General features: G+C 43.5%; 2 protein-coding genes across 5 annotated transcripts in view; one reads left to right on the forward strand and one right to left on the reverse strand.

Annotated features, from left to right (window-relative positions):
- brf1a (BRF1 general transcription factor IIIB subunit a) overlaps nucleotides 1–19,686 on the reverse strand; it is a 64,322-nt gene that overhangs the window by 33,555 nt on the left and 11,081 nt on the right. The window contains exons 5-12 of one of the 2 annotated variants that reach the window (XM_021584989.3): nucleotides 16,094–16,125; nucleotides 15,086–15,158; nucleotides 8,621–8,770; nucleotides 7,610–7,703; nucleotides 7,366–7,492; nucleotides 7,192–7,231; nucleotides 6,990–7,082; nucleotides 5,996–6,259 (exon numbers count right to left, since the gene is read on the reverse strand). In XM_021584989.3, coding sequence (XP_021440664.3) covers nucleotides 5,996–6,259; nucleotides 6,990–7,082; nucleotides 7,192–7,231; nucleotides 7,366–7,492; nucleotides 7,610–7,703; nucleotides 8,621–8,770; nucleotides 15,086–15,158; nucleotides 16,094–16,125 — 873 coding nt within the window. Of the gene's footprint in view, nucleotides 1–5,995; nucleotides 6,260–6,989; nucleotides 7,083–7,191; nucleotides 7,232–7,365; nucleotides 7,493–7,609; nucleotides 7,704–8,604; nucleotides 8,771–15,085; nucleotides 15,159–16,093; nucleotides 16,126–19,686 lie in introns of both variants that reach the window. The other variant, XM_090220861.1, reaches the window with a different exon arrangement.
- LOC110505640 (BTB/POZ domain-containing protein 6-B) lies at nucleotides 11,535–16,260 on the forward strand. Of its 3 annotated transcripts, none has more exons than XM_021584992.3 (5): nucleotides 11,535–11,970; nucleotides 12,192–12,465; nucleotides 12,664–12,754; nucleotides 12,852–12,970; nucleotides 13,389–16,260. In XM_021584992.3, the coding sequence occupies exons 1-5, from the start codon at nucleotides 11,946–11,948 to the stop codon at nucleotides 14,419–14,421; spliced, it is 1,542 nt and encodes a 513-aa protein (XP_021440667.1). In that variant the 5' UTR covers nucleotides 11,535–11,945; the 3' UTR covers nucleotides 14,422–16,260. The 3 variants fall into 3 exon arrangements, with proteins under 3 accessions (XP_021440667.1, XP_036818136.1, XP_021440665.1); XM_036962241.2 differs by having other exon boundaries at nucleotides 11,570–11,943; XM_021584990.3 differs by lacking the exon at nucleotides 11,535–11,970 and having other exon boundaries at nucleotides 11,981–12,465.

Consider the following 19,686-nt stretch of genomic DNA (forward strand, 5'->3'; position numbering starts at 1 on the left):
GTCAAGACAGGTACTACATAATCATATTGGATGATAAATCACCTAACTATGGCAACTATTAGTCTACTATAGCGCGAGTCTGCTTGTTTGGTTGCAGTCTCATCTCTCATCTGCTCACAGTATGGCCCCTCCGTGCCTGCTAGAGCAGCACCCCTCTCTCCCTTTATCAGCTCCAGTTAATAAAGTAGCATAAATTACTTTCCCCACACTCTAGCTGTCTCTATGTTTTAAGAATTCATTTATGCATATCAGGTCCGGGTTGCAAAGCCCCAGGTCCATTTCGAAACGGGTCCAACATTTTGGACTCATGAAGATCCTCTCTACCTTCAATACAGGCGTTAGGGATGAATGACAGATTGGTTTAGTCTACTCAACTCCATCTTTAGTATCTTAAACACATGAACAGACTCAAAAAGGACCCCTCCTCCCTTTCCTCTTAAGCCGTGCCCAAACCAACAGTGCACAAAAACATAACTGATCACACACACACACACAGATGAAAGACACCGTACTAATGACAAGGTCCTTAATGCTTCAAACATTGAGCTGGGGACCCTTGAACCTCCGCCCCTCCCAAACCCGCCAGTTTTGGAGAAGCTACTCTGAAAATATAGTTTACCAAGCTACCAATTACTTCACACCGGAAGAAGTTAAGCTACACTAAAGCTACCCTTACGAAAAATCTAGTTTACTAATTAGAAAAATATAGTTTAGTTAAAAAAAATTTTAAAAAAAATTTGGTTGAATTTTACCCCTTTTCTCCCCAATTTCGTGGTATCCAATTGTTTAGTAGCTACTATCTTGTCTCTTCGCTACAACTCCCGTACGGGCTCGGGAGAGACAAAGGTTGAAAGTCATGCGTCCTCCGATACACAACCCAACCAAGCCGTACTGCTTCTTAACACAGCGCCATCCAACCCGGAAGCCAGCCGCACCAATGTGCCAGGCAACCAACACCGTGCACCTGGCAACCTTGGTTAGCGCGCACTGCGCCCGGCACAGGAGTCGCTGGTGCGCGATGAGACAAGGGTTTCCCTACCGGCCAAACCCTCCCTAACCCGGATGACGTCGCCAATTGTGCGTCGCCCCACGGACACGACAGAGCCTGGGTGCGAACCCAGAGTCTCTGGTGGCACAGCTGGCGCTGCAGTACAGCGCCCTTAACCACTGCACCACCCGGGAGGCACCTAGTTAACTAAAGTTAATTAGAAAAATTGTTCACTACTTCCAAACTACATTGTGGAAAAAATATCCAAATCTGAAATGTCATAGACTTCAAAAGAACCATCGCTCTGTAGTCAGATGTAAATAGAATGTGTGATTTAGCCAATTAAAACACAAAGCGAGCATTAGTTTTCAAGTGTGAATTGGGCAGATCTGATGCCAAAAAAGGAAATTCTTGCCTACGTCGCACATTTTTAGGAAAAAAAAGTGATTATAGTTTTATTTCATTTAACCTTTATTTAACTAGGCAAGTCAGTTAATAAGAACAAATTTTTGTTTACAATGACGGCCTACCCACGCCAAACCCGGACGACGCTGGGCCAATTGTGCGCCGCCGTACTCCCAATCACGGATGTGATGCAGCCTGGATTCGAACCAGGGACTGCAGTGACGCCTATTGCACTAAGATGCAGAGCCTTAGACCTTATTAACCTGGCAGTCCTAATTCCAGCAGTTAGCTACACCAATGTGGCATTAAATAAATGATTAACTACTGAAAAAAACTACCAAGATTTGAATTAATTTCAACCACCACCAAGATAATGCAATATGTAATTCAAATATTAGTTGAACTACAGGTAGTTCACTACTCCAACACTACAATTAGCCAGGCCTGAGACACCACTGGCAGACTGCATCCATGACACAACCATTGCAGACACACAGCTCCATGAAAGCAGCCCCAAGAGGTACACACACCAACACTGACTTGCTTTAAATAATCCTCTCACTAGATCAGCCACATATTAAAAAGTATTCTATTAGAATGAGTCAAAAGGTCAGCCAATGTACAGTACCAGTCAATTCAAGGGTTCACTATTATTTCTATGTTGTAGAATAATATTGAAAACACAAAAACTAACACATGTAATCATGTAGTAACCAAGAAAAAAGAGCTATACAAATCCAAATATATTTTATATTTACAAAGTAGCCACCCTTCACCTTTTTGACAACTTTACACACTATAGGCATTCTCTCAACCAGCTTCACCTGGAATGCTTTTCCAACAGTCTTGAAGGAGTTCCCACATATGCTGAGCACTTGTTGGCTGCTTTTCTTTTACTCTGTGGTCCAACTCATCCCAAACCATCTCAGTTGGGTTGAGATTGGGTGATTGTGGAGGACAGGTCATATGATGCAGCACTCCATCACTCTCCTTCTTGGTCAAATAGCCATTACACAGCAATGACAGTGTTGGGTCATTGTCATGTTGAAAAATAAATGCCAGTGGGTCTAAGCGCAACCCAGATAGGATGGCGTATCGCTGCAGAATGCTGTGGTAGCCATGCTGGTTAAGTGTGCTTTGAATTCTGAATAAATCACCTACAGTGTCACCAGCAAAGCACCATCACACCTCCTCCTCCAAGCTTCACGGTGAGAACCACACATGCGGAGATCATCCGTTCACCAACTCTGCATCTCACAAAGACAAGGAGGTTGGAACAAAAAAAATCTCAAATTCAGACTCATCAGATGAAAAGGACAGATTTCCACCGGTCTAATATCCATTGCTCGTGTTTCTTGGCCCAAGCAAGTCTCTTCTCTTATTGGTGGTTTATTTGCTTATTTGAGCTGTTCTTGCCATTATATGGACTTGGTCTTTTACCAAATAGGGCTATCTTCTATATACCACCTCTACTTTGTCACAACACAACTGATTGTCTCAAACGCATAAAGGAAAGAAATTACACAAATTAACTTTTAACAAGGCACACCTGTTAATTGAAATGCATTCCATGGCACTGGTTGAGAGAATGCCAAGAGTGTGCAAAGTTGTCAAAGGCAAAGGGTGGCTACTTTGAAGAATCTAAAATATATATTCATTCAACACTTTTTTGGTTACTAGATGATTCTTTATGTGTTATTTCATAGTTTGTCTTCACTAATATTCTACAATGTAGAAAATAGCAAAAATAAAGAAAAACCCTTGAAGGAGTAGGCGTGTCCAAACTTTTGACTGGTACTCTATATCTTTCCCTTTCACGGACATGGAGGATGAGATCCACATGACAAATGTACATTGAGATAACTCAAACTCACATCAGTCAATAAAGCCTTTTGATACATTAATTTGAGAAGCATTATAAACTCAGCAAAAAAAAGAAACGTCCCTTTTTGAGGACCCATCTTTCAAAGATAATTCGTAAAAATCTAAATAACTTCACAGATCTTCATTGTAAAGGGTTTAAACACTGTTTCCCATGTTTGTTCAATGAACGTTAAACAACTAATGAACATAAACCTGTGGAACGGTCGTTAAGACACTAACATCTTACAGACGGTAGGCAATTAAGGTCACAGTTATGAAAACTTAGGACACTAAAGAGGCCTTTCTACTGACTCTGAAAAACACCAAAAGAAAGATGCCCAGGGTCCCTGCTCATCTGCGTGAACGTGCCTTAGGCATGCTGCAAGAAGGAGGCATGAGGACTGCAGATGTGGCCAGGGCAATAAATTGCAATGTCCGTACTGTGAGACGCCTCTACAGGACGGACAGCTGATCGTCCTCACAGTGGCAGACCATGTGTAATAACACCTGCACAGGATCGGTACATCCGAACATATTTTTATTTCACCTCTATTTATCCAGGTAGGCTAGTTGAGAACAAGTTCTCGTTTGCAACTCCGACCTGGCCAAGATAAAGCAAAGCAGTTCGACACAGTTACACATGGAAAAATATATACAGCATGTGCAAACGAGGTAGGATAAGAGAGGTAAGGCAATAAATAGGCCATGGTGAAGTAATTACAATATAGCAATTAAACACTGGAATGGTAGGATGTACAGAAGATGAATGTGCAAGTAGAGATACTGGGGTGCAAAGGATCAAGGTAAATAAATAAATACAGAATGGGGATGAGGTAGATTGGATGGGCTATTTACAGATGAGCTATGTACAGGTGCAGTGATCTGTAAGCTGCTCTGACAGCTGGTGCTTAAAGTTAGTGAGGGAGGTAAGAGTCTCCAGCTTCAGAGATTTTTGCAGCTTGTTCCAGTCATTGGCAGCAGAGAACTGGAAGGAGAGGAGGCCAAAGGAAGAATTGGCTTTGGGGGTGACCAGTGAAATATACCTTTTGGAGCGCGTGCTACGGGTGGGTCCTGCTATGGTGACCAGTGAGCTGCAATAAGGTGGGGCTTTATACCTAACAGAGACTTGTAGATGACCAGGAGCCAGTGGGTTTGACGCCGAGTATGAAGCGAGGGCCAGCCAACGAAAGCATACAGGTCGCAGTGGTGGGTAGTATATGGGGCTTTGGTGACAAAACGGATTGCACTGTGATAGACTGCATCCAATTTGTTGAGTAGAGTGTTGGAGGCTATTTTGTACATCACACCTGCGGGACAGGTACAGGATGGCAACAACAACTGCCCAAGTCACACCAGGAACGCACAATCCCTCCATCAGTGCTCAGACTGTCCACAATAGGCTGAGAGAGGCTGGACTGAGGGCTTGTAGGCCTGTTGAAAAGGCAGGTCCTCACCAGACATCACCGGCAACAACGTCTCCTGTGGGCACAAACCCAACGTCGCTGGACCAGACAGGACTGGCAAAAAGTGCTCCTTACTGACGAGTCGCGTTGTCGTTTCATGGTTGGATTTGCATTTATCGTCAAAGGAATGAGCGTTACACCGAGGCCTGTACTCTGGAGCGGGATCGAGTTGGAGGTGGAGGGTCCGTCATGGTCTGGGGCGATGTGTCACAGCATCATCGGACTGAGCTTGTCGTCATTGCAGGCAATCTCAACGATGTGCGTTACAGGGAAGATATCCTCCTCCCTCATGTGGTACCCTTCCTGCAGGATCATCCTTACATGACCCTCCAGCATGACAATGCCACCAGCCATTCTGCTTGTTCTGTGTGTGATTTCCTGCAAGACAGGAATGTCAGTGTTCTGCCATGGCCAGCGAAGAGCCCAGATCTCAATCCTATTGAGCACGTCTGGGACCTGTTGGATCGGAGGGTGAGGGCTAGGGCCATTACAGCCAGAAATGTCCGGAAACTTGCAGGTCCCTTGGTGGAAGAGTGGGGTAACATCTCACAGCAAGAACTGGCAAATCTGGTGCAGTCCATGAGGAGGAGATGCACTGCAGTACTTAACACTGCTGGTGGCCACACCAGATACTGACTGATTTGATTTTGACCCCCCCCCCCCCCCCCCCCTTTGTTCAGGGACACATTATTCCATTTCTGTTAGTTACATGTCTGTGGAACTTGTTCAGTTTATGTCTCAGTTGTTGAATCTTATGTTCATACAAATATTTACACGTTAAGTTTGCTGAAAATAAATGCAATTGACAGTGAGAGGACGTTTATTTTTTTGCTGAGTTTATGATTCAAGCCGATGACTCATTTTAAATCACATAATGGTGAGTCTTAAAACCAACCCCATCTAATAATCTATTCTTCTGACAATAGATGATGTTTTGTCCTTAGTGGCTACACTGATCCTTCCATAGAGATTGACTCGGTTAGTTTTGAAACTCATTCCCGTCTATGACTAGATTTTCTTCACCTTCTCTCTACACTCCCCAGATGCCCACTACCATGAAAACCAATCTGCTTCACCACATCAGGACATAAAGTCAACATCCTCCCCATCTCTTACACCTTTGAAATCCCCCACACCTTGACATTTCTAGATATGAAGTAGAGGGAGAAGTGAGAGACAGTGGAATATCAAAATTAAGAAGGAGCAGTAAGGAATATTTCCGATGCAAACTAACAGCAGGACAAAAAGCATCTAGACAAGCAACAGGTTTGCTAACCGTTCTCCTTCTCCTCTCCGATGCACTTGCTGATAGACTCTGGGAGGCCGAGGCTGGCTGCGGTGGGCATGGGCCCCAGGAGGGAGGCCAGTGATGGGCCTCTGCGTGGAGGTCTCTCCTCCTGCCCGTCTCCATCCTCCTCTCCAGAGATCACCTGGTCACACAGCTCCTTATTGAGGTGCTGGGCCACAGCCTTTAGCTCCTCGTCCTCCCTCTCCTCCCCATCAGGAAGAGATATTTCATCGTCCTCTTCCTCCTGGGGGCCTAGGAGAGGTGGAGAGAAAGCGCAAGACATCCAAATAAAATCCTATAAATCCTACATGCAATGACATTTCTTAATTAAACTGATAAAAACTAAATGATGCAGAGAACAAGTAAAGAGACTGACATTGCATTTCAAGGCAGATTGATTTAGTCGCTGTTGTGGCTGATTATGAGAATAATTCAAACTGTATGACATCTGTGTTTTCAATTAAGTCAAGAGTCCTTCATGTAGTTATGGGTGAATCTATCAACCCGGCTAATGAGACAAGGCACCTTATAAAAGAAGCACCTGGTTTAATTCTACGGTACCATCAAGCTGTCAGCCCTCTTAGTGTTGATAAAAGCCCAGTGTGTGTGTGTTATAATTGTGCTTCCCAGGCCAGGCAGAAGAGCAACAGGCCTACATCACGCTGACAGACAGCCAGCCAGCGGCTCCTCTACAGAGGGCGTGCAGAGATTAAGAATGAAATGCAACACAATCAGCTAGGGGGGCACAGATGGTTGGAGGGGGTTTAGCACATCACAGTTAGATGGCAAATGTGCGTCATCATAACATTCTCATTTGCATTGAGTGAACAATTGTTTTGTTTTTTTCTGAGTATTTAGATAAATGGAAGTTTCAGGCTCTAGCGACAGACTGGCAGCATGGTGAGATAGGACCCCCTGGGAGGGGGGGGGGGGTGTAACTAGAGAACTTGCATGGCTGCTGAGCACGACCCCTGTGTCGTACCGGGTTTTGCATAGGAGGCGTACATCCCTCTCAACTTGGGCCGGCTCTGCTCCAGCTCCATCTCAATCTCATCCTGGTACTCATGGATTTCACCTGTTGAGATAAAATCAGAGTGTCAGAGTGGAGTCGGCAATCTTTGCACATTTATCTTTTTAAAGAGTTTTTTGGTTGGCACTTGACTAGACATTTTTCATAACCGTACCTTGAACATCATCAATCTTCTTCTCCAATTCTTCCTCAAGCTAGAAGGAAAAAAACAAAATATCAGGGTGTGAATGTAAAAAACAGCAGTGCCATATTGAGACAAAGCACCAGTTAAAACATAGGACAAGATAAATAAGGGTGGTACGGTTGTATCCTTCCTGCAGTTCCTCACCAGCTTCATTCTTTTCTTCCTCTGGCCAGCGATGAAAGAGGGCGGGTCACACTCCTGGTCAAGATCCACTTTCATAAATTCCTCAATGGTCAGCTGGCTGGTGGGCGTGTCCTCAAACTCATTCAATCTGAACCATGAGAAGGAAAAGATTCAGCATACTCTTCATATAGATGACGGAGAACATGCCAGGCTAATCCGATTTCATTTGGAAGATGCTGTAATGTGCTTTTCAAGCAGCGCTCACCTCTTTCGTAGTGTGGCCTCGCACACCTTCACTACACTAATGATTTCTTTGATGGTACGGCGGAACTCGTGCATGCGAGCAGCGACCAACAGGGCTGAGAACAAAAACACACACAGGTGAAATACTCCGTCACAGAAACAAACTTTGCCGACAAGTTTAATATCCACATATATTTTTCAATTTACCTACCAATTGTTGTAATATTCACATTATAATAATCTATTAATGTTGGTAGAACATGTAGAGCTTGCAATGCCAGGTTTGTCGTTTCAATTCCCACGAGGGAACAGTGTGAAAATGAATGCACTCACTCTGAATACGAGCGTCTTCTAAATTACTAAAATGTAAATAATCTAAGCCATTAGATAAATCATCAATTCAGTAGTACTGTAACCCATGTTTTATGTAACTGACCGTAGCAAGGTCTGTTTGAAGAAGGATGTAAGGTTCTGTTCTTACGCAAGTAGTTTGAATGGTCTTTGTTGTTCTAGTAGCCTGCTTTTAGAAATCCCATGGTCTATCTCACACATTCACTTAATATTGAGTAACAAGTTCTAAACTTCTCTTCCCTCTACGTAAGTGAATCCTCTACATGATTAATGATAAGCAATTCATTCATCTGATATTGCAGCTGAGGAAAAGCAAGGCAGAAAAGTGGAACCAGGAACATAAATGTCCACATGCCTGGGGAAGTTGGTTCTTCAGTTTCAGGATGTCTTGCCAGTAATACATCTAAGCAGGGAGTGTTCTGTTCAGGTCAAGTAAGTAGGGAACAGACTGTAGTACATTGTCACTAATTGGAGCCTCTGTGGTTACTTATGAGTGTTACCTGTGATTAGGGGGTCACCTATGATCGAAGCTCGCATGATCTGAGCTATGATTACAGATCCCTGTGGTGAGCGATACCAGTGGACATGGTTACCCTGTAGTTTCTGTTATTCATGATAAGGACTAGCCTACCTGCGATTGTGGTGGTAACCTGTGGTGTGGTTTACCTGAGCTCATTGTTACCTGCGCCACACAGTCCTGAGGGTCTCCGTCCCGTGTGCATCCAGTCCCTTTTCATCCTCTGCAGCAGTCGCAGTGCTGTCATGGACACCTCATGGTTCTTCTCTCCAAATTCCAGCATGTGGGCAAAGCGAGGGATGTACAGGCAGGGGTCTGGAATGGGAGATTGAGAAACTGAGATCCAACCCAGACAAGCAACATTATTATGCTAATATATGAATTGCAGATGTCTAAATGGTGTACAGCAGGGTACTGTTTACAACTCTGTAGACATTGATCAGAAAGTGATGTGTCTTCTTTAATGAAAAAGTCAATATTATTGGATATACTCATATTATTCCCAGTGGAACACATTGTGACCAATAAGGACGAATACTTCTACACTGCATTTGCAACCCAAACTACCTTAACTCCTGCCTTTCCATCATCCGAGGCAAACTAGTGACATTCAATCTCCATCATGTCAATTTAAATGTGTCATTTCTCCTTTTTATGCACTTTGTGATTATTTTCTGTAATGAAAAGCACTATACAAGTTAAGATTATTACTGTAGAATCAAATGACCCATTTGGCAGTGGCAGAGCCTTCTGTTGGAAAGCTGGAATACATTCAGTTGCCAAACATTGCATATAAAAATGCCATGAATAGAGCTGACATGATTCCTTATTCTACTTGTCAGGGAGGGATATTTTTCTCTACAAAGAAATAGGCTATATCTGAACGTTCCAAAACGTTGCATCCTACTGAATGCACTCCAGGTAGAGCAGGCTGCTGGTAATAGGATATGGTAGGAGCCCAACCCCCATCTCCAAATCTAACATGTCTCCTGGGCTGGCTCTAGTCAAGTCTCTACAAAGCAAACTTCAGGAACGGTCCCCTCTAATCTAACGCGCCAACATTCAGCCAAGGTAAACAGAAGTGCGGTCTTCTGTTGTCAAAGCTTTTGCTCGTGGCTTGCATCCAGTGGAAATAAAGTGGTGCGGCTGATGTTACTTAAACAATGCAAAACAGGATCAAACAAAGCTCAACTAATTCTGCATCAAACTTTCTCATTTCTGACGAGTGGAGATATTACAAAAGTAAACCAATCGGACATTAAATTATGAATGGCTTAAATCCAAATTAAGCAGTGATTACGCATAGGCTATAATCGGTCATTTAAATAAATGTATCATTTACCTCAGAAACAAGGACGTGGATATATATTTTTTTGAGTTGGAAATAGAAACAATATTTTCACTAAGAGTTTGTGCGATCTCAGTCCGATGCTTAATGTCCATATTTGGACTTCGCATTGAATTAATGCTGCATTCGTAACCAAGTGGGAATTGACCATATAGGACAGGAAAATTTCAATAGAAAAATCCTCCAACTGGTAATTACTAGTTGAGAACTATCATCCTGAGCTCCCACTTCTCCTACATGCTAACATCACCTACTAAGGAAATTAGCTTGCACGCCTCCAACTCAATCATCAAGTTTGCGGACGACTCCACAGTGGTAGGCTTGATTACCAACAACGACGAGACGGCCTACAGGGAGGAGGTGAGGGCCCTCGGAGTGTAGTGTCAGGAAAATAACCTCACACTCAACGTCAACAAAACAAAGGAGATGATTGTGGACTTCAGGCAACAGCAGAGGGAGCACCCCCCTATCCACATCGACGGGACAGTAGTGGAGAGGGTAGTAAGTTTTAAGTTCCTCGGCGTACACATCACGGACAAACTGAATTGGTCCACCCACACAGACAGCGTTGTGAAGAAGGCGCAGCAGCGCCTCTTCAACCTCAGGAGGCTGAAGAAGTTCGGTTTGTCACCAAAAGCACTCAAACTTTTACAGATGCACAATCGAGAGCATCCTGTCGGGCTATATCACCGCCTGGTACGGCAACTGCTCCGCCCACAACTGTAAGGCTCTCCAGAGGATAGTGCACAACGCATCACCGGGGGCAAACTACCTGCCCTCCAGGACACCTACACCACCCGATGTCACAGGAAGGCCATAAAGATCATCAAGGACAACAACCACCCGAGCCACTGCCTGTTCACCCCGCTATCATCCAGAAGGCGAGGTCAGTACAGGTGCATCAAAGCAGGGACCGAGAGACTGAAAAACAGCTTCTATCTCAAGGCCATCAGACTGTTAAACAGCCACCAATAACATTGAGTGGCTGCTGCCAACATACTGACTCAACACCAGCCACTTTAATAATGGAAATTGATGTAAAAAATGTATCCCTAGCCACTTTAAACAATTCCACTTAATAATGTTTACATACCCTATATTACTCATCTCATATGTATATGTATATACTGTACTCTATATCATCTACTGCATCTTTATGTAATACATGTATCACTAGCCACTTTAAACTATGCCACTTTGTTTACATACCCTACATTACTCATCTCATATGTATATACTGTACTCGATACCATCTACTCCATCTTGCCTATGCCGTTCTGTACCATCACTCATTCATATATCTTTATGTACATATTCTTTATCCCTTTAAACGTGTGTATAAGGTAGTAGTTGTGGAATTGTTAGGTTAGATTACTCGTTGGTTATTACTGCATTGTCGGAACTAGAAGCACAAGCATTTCGCTACACTCGCATTAACATCTGCTGTGACAAATAAAATGTGAGCTTGATAACAGCATTTTCGGCAGTTAAATACAACAAAACATTTATACAAACCAATCTATTAATATGGTATTTTAACTCTAATTTGTTTGCAAAGATGATAGGTGTACTTTTAGTTCATGGTTTATATTGCTTGTTGGCCATTAGCCAATTGGCGTTTCTCAATTACTTCATAGCACGTGAATGCATCCAACTGGTATTTACGACTTCACAACTGGTAAATTACCACCTCCCACTTAGTTAGAAACGCAGCATTAGCGAGAGCTGGTCAGAGGCTTGGAGGAGGCGCTTCTGACGTTGACGGTATGCGTAAATCTGATTTGTTGTTGGCAGCGAGCTGGGCGTCCGAGATGATTATATCAAATAAAATAAAAAAAATTCACTGCAACTAAAACGCCAGACCCGACAAATTACAATTCACATCGTATCCACACATCAGCTAAGGAGGAACCCGCGCCTTTTCCTCGTTGATAAGTAGCTTTTGGAGAAAAACATCTGCCAGGATTTGCGCAGAAAAACAGCGAACTCCAAGCGAGCAACGATGATCTGTATTTACCATCAGCACAAAAAAGGGAAACAATACGTTTCGGGGAGAGCTCAGTGGCAATAGAGGATGAAATGAGAAAGGAGTATACTGCTTGAACTTGTTATACAACCTCAATCACTGGACGGATATTTTGTATGTTTCTCTTACAATTGATTCGGGGTTCGTAAGACTTCTTAATCGCTGAATTTATGCAACATTTGCATCTAAAGGTCACGATTTGTGTATCAATTGTCAACGCAGATTAATAGTAGATCCTGGAGTTCGTGGTTTATTTTTAGGGAAAGGGCCAACGCTTTGTGTGCCGATGCCAACGGCAGATTGCAGGTTGCTCCATCATGGTCGGATCATGAAGTGTCTGACTTTTTTACTCTTACTTCCAGAAACACTGAAAAAGTCTAAAACGACTGGGAAACACACAAGCAGGTTACCAGTATGCTATGAGATTCTAACCCTGTCCTTGAAGAAGAAGATGGCTGCAGAACTGTACCCTGCGACCAACAACGGTACTACGGTGACCGGCACTGACAAGAAAAGCAATGTGCAGGTCACCCAGTCAACAACCACTGCAACAACACCGACCACCCAGCAAAACATAAACAACAACAACGTCGAACCTCCGAGCTGGCAGTCCTCGCACCCCACGCTACGGGAGAGGTACTCAGCTTCTTACTTAGATCAAATTATTTCGATTTAGTTCAAATATGGCTATTGTGAACCAAGTCAATGTCCATAATTGGAATCACACTTTATAATGCTCCATTGTGTAGGGCAGGTTATAATATTGTCTTGCAAAATACTTTTATGGAATAGCCCAAGTTGTCATATCTTATTGACAAATTTCCTCCCGACTAGGAACGCCTTGATGTTCAACAATGAACTCATGGCCGATATCCATTTCATTGTTGGTCCCTTCGGTGAATCTAAGAAAGTGCCAGCGCACAAGGTAAGCTCCCTCTCTATTTGGAGAAATAAGTTGACTTTTCTGAACCATCACGCCTATGATGAGTGACTAATCATGTGTCCGTTTTCTTTCCCTCCAGTATGTGCTGGCAGTGGGTAGCTCAGTCTTCTGTGCCATGTTTTACGGGGATCTTGCAGAGGAGTCGTCCGAAATCCATATCCCAGATGTAGAACCTGCTGCTTTTCTAATTCTGCTGAAGTAAGCCACTCACTCCTCATATTAAACATGACCAGCACAATGTCACTTCAAAATAAATTCAAAGCAAGACAAGTGCCAAAATGCTAGATCAAAGGGCACGGGGAGCACTGTAGAGAACTGTAATTGCTTGTTTCTTTGCTCATCTTGAAACATTTCTCATTCAAAGCCAATGATTTACCCAGAAGGAATAAGCAGTCTAGAGGATAATGACTTTTTGTTGATACTATAACAATTCGTCATCCACGCCAATGCAATGAAACGTTGCTGCTTTTTATCCACTTGGGAGAATAGTGGAAGCTGTGCCAAGTCCACATCCTATTTTCCTAGAAGGAATAGCCGTCATGAATTCTCCACGTGCTGATTTGCCTTCTTTACTAAACTAAAATCTCATTCTATTCCTCCATTTTGTCCCCTTCAGGTACATGTACAGTGATGCAATAGACCTGGAGGCTGACACCGTGCTGGCCACCCTGTACGCTGCCAAGAAGTACATTGTACCCGCCCTGGCCAAGGCCTGCGTCAGCTTCCTGGAGACTAGCCTGGAGGCCAAGAACGCCTGTGTGCTGCTGTCCCAGAGCCGTCTGTTTGAGGAGCCTGAGCTGACGCGGCGCTGCTGGGAGGTGATTGATGCGCAGGCAGAGCTGGCCCTGGGCGCAGAGGGCTTCTGTGAGATTGACCTGCAGACCCTGAAGATCATCCTGCAGAGAGAGACCCTCAACACCAAGGAGGTGGTGGTCTTTGATGCTGTCATGAGTTGGGCCACAGCAGAGTGTAAGAGGCAAGGACTGGGAGAAACCACCCGCAACAAGAGATCTGTCCTGGGCAAGGCACTCTACCTGGTGCGCATCCCCACTATGACCCTGGAAGAGTTCGCTGATGGGGCAGCCCAGTCAGACATCCTGACACTGGAGGAGACGCATGACGTCTTCCTGTGGTACACAGCGGCCACCAAGCCCAAATTGGACTTCCCACTGGCACAGAGGCAGGGCCTGGCACCCCAGAAGTGCCACCGGTTCCAGTCGTCAGCCTACCGGAGCAACCAGTGGCGCTACAGGGGCCGCTGTGACAGCATCCAGTTCGCAGTGGACAAGCGGATCTTTATTGCTGGACTGGGCCTGTATGGGTCAAGTGGTGGGAAGGCAGAGTACAGCGTCAAGATTGAACTGAAGCGTCAACGGGTGACCCTAGCACAGAACCTGACCAAGTTTGTATCGGACGGATCAAGCAGTACATTTTCTGTATGGTTTGAAAACCCGGTTCAGGTGGAGCAGGATGTCTTCTATACGGTGAGTGCCGTGCTGGACGGGAATGAGCTGAGCTATTTCGGCCAGGAGGGCATGACAGAGGTACAGTGTGGAAAAGTGACATTTCAGTTCCAGTGCTCCTCGGACAGTACCAACGGGACTGGGGTGCAGGGGGGACAGATCCCAGAGCTGGTATTCTATGCATAAACTGAACTGGTCATAACGGACAAGTAGAGGACATATGGACTGTACATCCATGTGTTTAAGCCTTCTAAATAATGTAGCATTAAGACACTACGGTATGTCACTAAACAAAATACTATTTTTAAGTGAAGGAATGCTGTTATTTATTTTAAAATTATTTTAATTATTAACTGCAAAAAGCAGTCCCTTGTAAAAAGTCGTATTGCACTTGTGGACAGCCTCTGCAATGTTTTTTTTGTACATAAAGTACGGTTATATGGTGTGCAGCTTGATGCTGATCAATCCTGATGTTCTGTGCGAGAGCTTATGAACCTGCAGAAAATCATAAAAGTTATGCGAGATAAGCCACAGATGTTGCTGCTCATCATTATATAACTCGCTTGCATGTGTGAAATTTGTTTGAAGGGTTATTTTGTTGTTAGAGCACCCTCTAGGTACACAGATGAGTGCTACAGGCAGGTTGGTAAAAGTGATGTGGTCAAACCTTCATGACGCCTTTGTTGGAGCAAAGTCACTAATTTGACCACTTTTAATAAGCGGTAAATAGGTTTAGTTCTCAGTGGCAAGACAACACTTAAAACAACAGCATTTCTCCAAAAAATACTTTCAACAGTATGGTTCTTTGTTTACAATAACACAGGGAGTATTGCAGGGAGACGGTAGGTACCTATGGCGGGGGCATTGATGCAGAGCTCTCTGGCCAGGACCAGGAAGGTTCTACCCAGGACGTAAACATTTACCTGAGGGAGGGAAAAGAGAATTAAGAGCAGAAATACAGGAGGGTAGTGCAACTTTCACTGAAACCCACCCTGTCAAGTCCACAATGTCCTCATAACATGATTCAGAGTTGCTTAACAATTGAGTAGCTCGTGATCAAATCTGGTCTAGTAAGTGTAACTCAATGCTAAACTGGCGTACTATCTAGAAAGCCCATCGATTCTCCAGAACAGGGGCAGACTAAAGCTCTAGTTTGATCTCCGACCATCTCATTCTTTCCGGCTAACGCTCCAGACCTTAGGGCAGCGTTTCCCAAACAAGTCCTGGGGCCCACCCTGGGTGCATGTTTTGGTTCTTAACCCTAGCACTACACAGCAGATTCATAGCTTGATGAGTTGATGGGAGGTGGGTCACAATGCCTTCCCGTGGGAGAGGAGGGCAGTGATCACTGGCCTGGGTGGGGCACCACAAACTGTGGATTTGTGGAATATCTACCCATAGCACACTGATCCTTGACCGGATAGCACACTCCTACCCTTCAAATACCAGGGGGTAGGGTCAGCTCTTCCAAGGACAGCTGAGAGCATAAAAATACAACTGACCAGCTGTGTCTGAGAAATGTCCCTCCACCCTAACACTGACTTTATACACAGAAAAAAATGTGGGCCTATATTTATACAGTCCTTGGCTTTAGTTAAAAAGCTCAACATACTGCATAAGCCAACTTCCATCTTGTTGGATGTTATATCATGGTCAGTGTGGGGATGGGATTGTGTATACTTAAAAAATAAAAATAAACATCCTTGATGTATCGGACTGTTCAATTATATTTCAGAAGAGGTTTTTATTAATAAAACATATTTAAAAAAGGGCTAAATGTCAACGTCGTGGTGCAAACACTCAGAGTTGAAAAAAAGATGGAGAGAAATTAGTGTAGGCCTACTCATTGGAAACTCACCTGCAGGAGGTCACTGAGGTCAAGCAGCATGTCTGTAAAGGGGGGGGGGGGGGGTTAAATCAAAACCACAGGACACAATTACATAATTTGGGTTTCCATTCTCTGCAAATGGTACAGCCAAGTGTGTTTGTTATTTTCAATAAAAAGTATTTCAAACTTCCTAACCAGCATTCATTAATACAATATTACAGACGTTAGAATATGAAATACATTTTCAGGATAATTTCTGGTGCAGTCAACAGTGTACATTAATTGAACGTGTCACCTCAGGCCAGCAGCATTTCTACATATACTGAGCAACAGCTTCTGGAGAATGAGCCACCCCCTTTAACCTCTGAACCCCGCCCCCCCGCCCCCCCCCCCCCCTGCATCAGTCTCTGTGGAGACACTCGTCTCCTGGTGACCAACACAGCCCCTGCATCAGTCTCTGTGGCGACAGGTGCACGTGTCCGGGGGCGGGTAAAGTGGATTAGCGACAACCCTTTTCAAAAAGCCTCACAATGGGATTATGGTCACCACTGAAATGGAAAAGATAATCATACAGTCTCGATATGAGATTACAGACAAGTCATCATAATAATGAAAACAAGTCCCTCTGTGCAGCTGATTTTCTCAGAGATAACAGTTGCCACAAGCATCCTGTTTTACCATTTCAGTAGTATGGGGAAGGAGGGAGGGAGGTTACTTCCTAGCCCTGCATGTAAAACGTGTGGAGGTTTCATTTTGACGTGAATACTTGACTGTAATTCATCAAGGTCATGAATGTGACCATAACCTGGCCCTTCCCAACAACAACACCTGTGGGAATGATCCCATTAAATGTATTAACTAGCATTTAATTGAGGGCCCCCTGAGCAATCATTGCAAATATCCAGATGTCCCTTCACTGAGCGCCATGCCATTTCAGCTGCTAGACACTGAACAACGTTTGCCTCTTGATTCCTTTTTCTCTACTCATCATTCCAGTTCTCTGTGAAAGTTCTACAGATCGTTTTCCCCAACTGTGGAAAAGGAAGTGGAGTGGAGCCATGGTTACTTTATCCAACCCTCACCCACGACCCATGTAAACAATGTAATGGGAAAGGCTTTGCTCTGCTCCCTCCATCCTCTTGTTCTAGCAGATAAAACTGTCCCCTGCCCTTCCTGTGAAACCACCGGCTGTTACATAACCACATCATACTCAGTCAATGACAGGAAACGATAAACCAACAGCCGTACAAATGGGATATAAAAAGCTGATCTGCTTAACATTAGGACAGTACAGAAACGGGTATTGAGTGAAACACATGACCACAAGTCATGTCGAACTCCTGGAGATTGATGCTACAGCTACATATATACACTACATACAGTGCATTCTAGGGCTGTCCCCGACTAAAAAATAAATCTTAGTCGACCAAGAGTCGTCTGTTCTTTCAACTCTTTATACTCAGGTCTGTGAGTATAACAGAACTCATATGGCAGGTGAAAACCTGAGACAAATCCGACCAGGAAGTGGTAAATCTGAGGCTTGTAGTTTTTTTTTTTTTAACTGAGCCCCTATTGCAGATACAGCGAGATATTGGTTATGTTGCACTTCCTAAGGATCCACTAGATATCAACCGTCTTTAGAAACTTGAATGAGGATTCTACTATAAGAGGGGCTCATAAAAGCAGTTTGAGTAAGTGGTCTGGCAGAGAGCCTCGGTCTCATGACGCGCGGTCACGAGAGAGCTCTCGTTCCATTGCATTTCAACGGACAAAGGAATTCTCCGGTTGGAACATTGTTGATGTTTTATGTTAAAAACATCCTAAAGATGGAGTCCATACTTAGTTTGGCATGTTTCTATGGGCTGTAACGGAACTTTTTGAACTTTTCATCCGACGTTCGGCGCAAAAAGAGCTTTTGGATTTGTTTATCGAACAAATCAAACATTTATGGTGGAACTGGGATTCCTGGGAGTGCATTCTGATGAAGATCAAAAAAAGGTAAGTGAATATTTAAAATGCTATTTCTGAGTAATGTTGACTACCCAATATGGCAGATATCTTTTTGGCTACTTTGTTGTCTAAAGGCTTTACTCAGATTATTGCATGGTTTGCATTAAGGAGAAGTGTATCTAAAGTTCCATGTATAACAGTCGTATCTTTATCAATATTTATGAGTATTTCTCTAATTTGATGTGGCTCTCTGCACAATCACTGCATGTTTTAGAACTACTGATCGTAACGCGCCAATGTAAACTCTGATTTTTTTTTATATAAATATGAACTTTATCAAACAAAACATACATGTCTTGTGTAACATGAAGTCCTATGAGTGTCATCTGATGAAGATCATCAAAAGGTTAGTGATTCATTTTTATCTCTATTTCTGCTTTTTGTGACTCCTCTCTTTGGCTGGAAAAATTGCTGTTTTTCTGTGGCTTGGTGGTGACCTAACATAATCATTTGTGTTGCTTTCGCTGTAAAGCCTTTTTGAAGTAGGACACTGTGGCTGGATTAACGAGAATTGTATCTTTAAAATGGTGTAAAATACTTGTATGCTTGAAGAATTTTAATTATGAGATTTTTGTTGTTTTGAATTTGGCGCCCTGCACTTTCACTGGCCGTTGGCGAGGGGTTCCGCTAGACAGGTTAATCAAATCAACTATATTCACATTCACTATATTGTCTGATGCTTTAAGCATACGGTTTGATTAATTGACTTGATTGTGCTGGGCCAGGCTCAGACTTGCTGCATTGTTAAAAAAAAAAAAAAAAATGAAGACTGACTGGCACCCGTTGTCTCGCTCCCCTCCCTGCTGCAGCGACCACCAAAGACCAAAGTGTTTATCGCGCTGTCCTTGTTGCTGAAGATGCAATATAATTACAGCCATTTCTGACAAAAAAGTTCTGTTACCGAAATTCCTAATTTGTTTAGGAAAAACTATATTCTCTCAACCCTGGCTCTTTATGTGACACGTATGCATTGCATGCACGTGTCCAAAGACCTATTCACACAGGACTAGTATTACTAGAACGTTGGTTATGTAATTATTACTCAAAAATGTCAGTTATTCCAGAGGATGATTCGTTTTTTTTCAAACTGCCCCCTGTAATTCTTTATTTTCTTCCCAATGAATTGACCGTTACGACGCAAGCCTGGAGGTTTTTATTCTAGGCGTGAAGATACAGTATTTCAACATGTCAAGGTCATAGGGCCACACTGATAACTCAAGCTTGGATCCCAAGTTTCTAAATCATACCAAACCATCTCCTCACTCTGCAGCTGCCTCCGGCATTGTTCTCAACACCAATATGCTGGTTAACTTTGCTATTATGCACAAAGCAACCTGGTCTAGGCGCCAATTCAACAGCGCACTGATGTGTTTCAGAACCGTGGACATCGAACTCGATCCAACAAAAGCGCATGTTATAAAATAATATTTTTTTTATTAGTGTTGCACCATTGTTCTTATGTAATATAACCATATACAATTTCAGTAGCCCATCTTAGACTGGACTGTTTCATTCCCACGACCTCCACAATGGATCAGTCAACAGCGCGAATCAGACATATCTTGTACACCATGAGAGAATATATATATTTATTTTTGCTCCTGCTCGACTAA

This window comes from Oncorhynchus mykiss, chromosome 25, assembly GCF_057628025.1.
Source record: "Oncorhynchus mykiss isolate SJ-2025 chromosome 25, ASM5762802v1, whole genome shotgun sequence".
NCBI classification, from domain to species: Eukaryota; Metazoa; Chordata; class Actinopteri; order Salmoniformes; family Salmonidae; genus Oncorhynchus; species Oncorhynchus mykiss.

Excerpts from the sequence above, each read along its gene's own strand:
- LOC110505640 (XM_021584990.3), top strand. The coding sequence starts at position 12,116 with ATGCCAACGGCAGATTGCAGGTTGCTCCATCATGGTCGGATCATGAAG. Across the intron at positions 12,466-12,663 it reads CACCCCACGCTACGGGAGAG|GAACGCCTTGATGTTCAACA; the intron begins GTACTCAGCTTC and ends CCTCCCGACTAG. Across the intron at positions 12,971-13,388 it reads GCTTTTCTAATTCTGCTGAA|GTACATGTACAGTGATGCAA; the intron begins GTAAGCCACTCA and ends TGTCCCCTTCAG.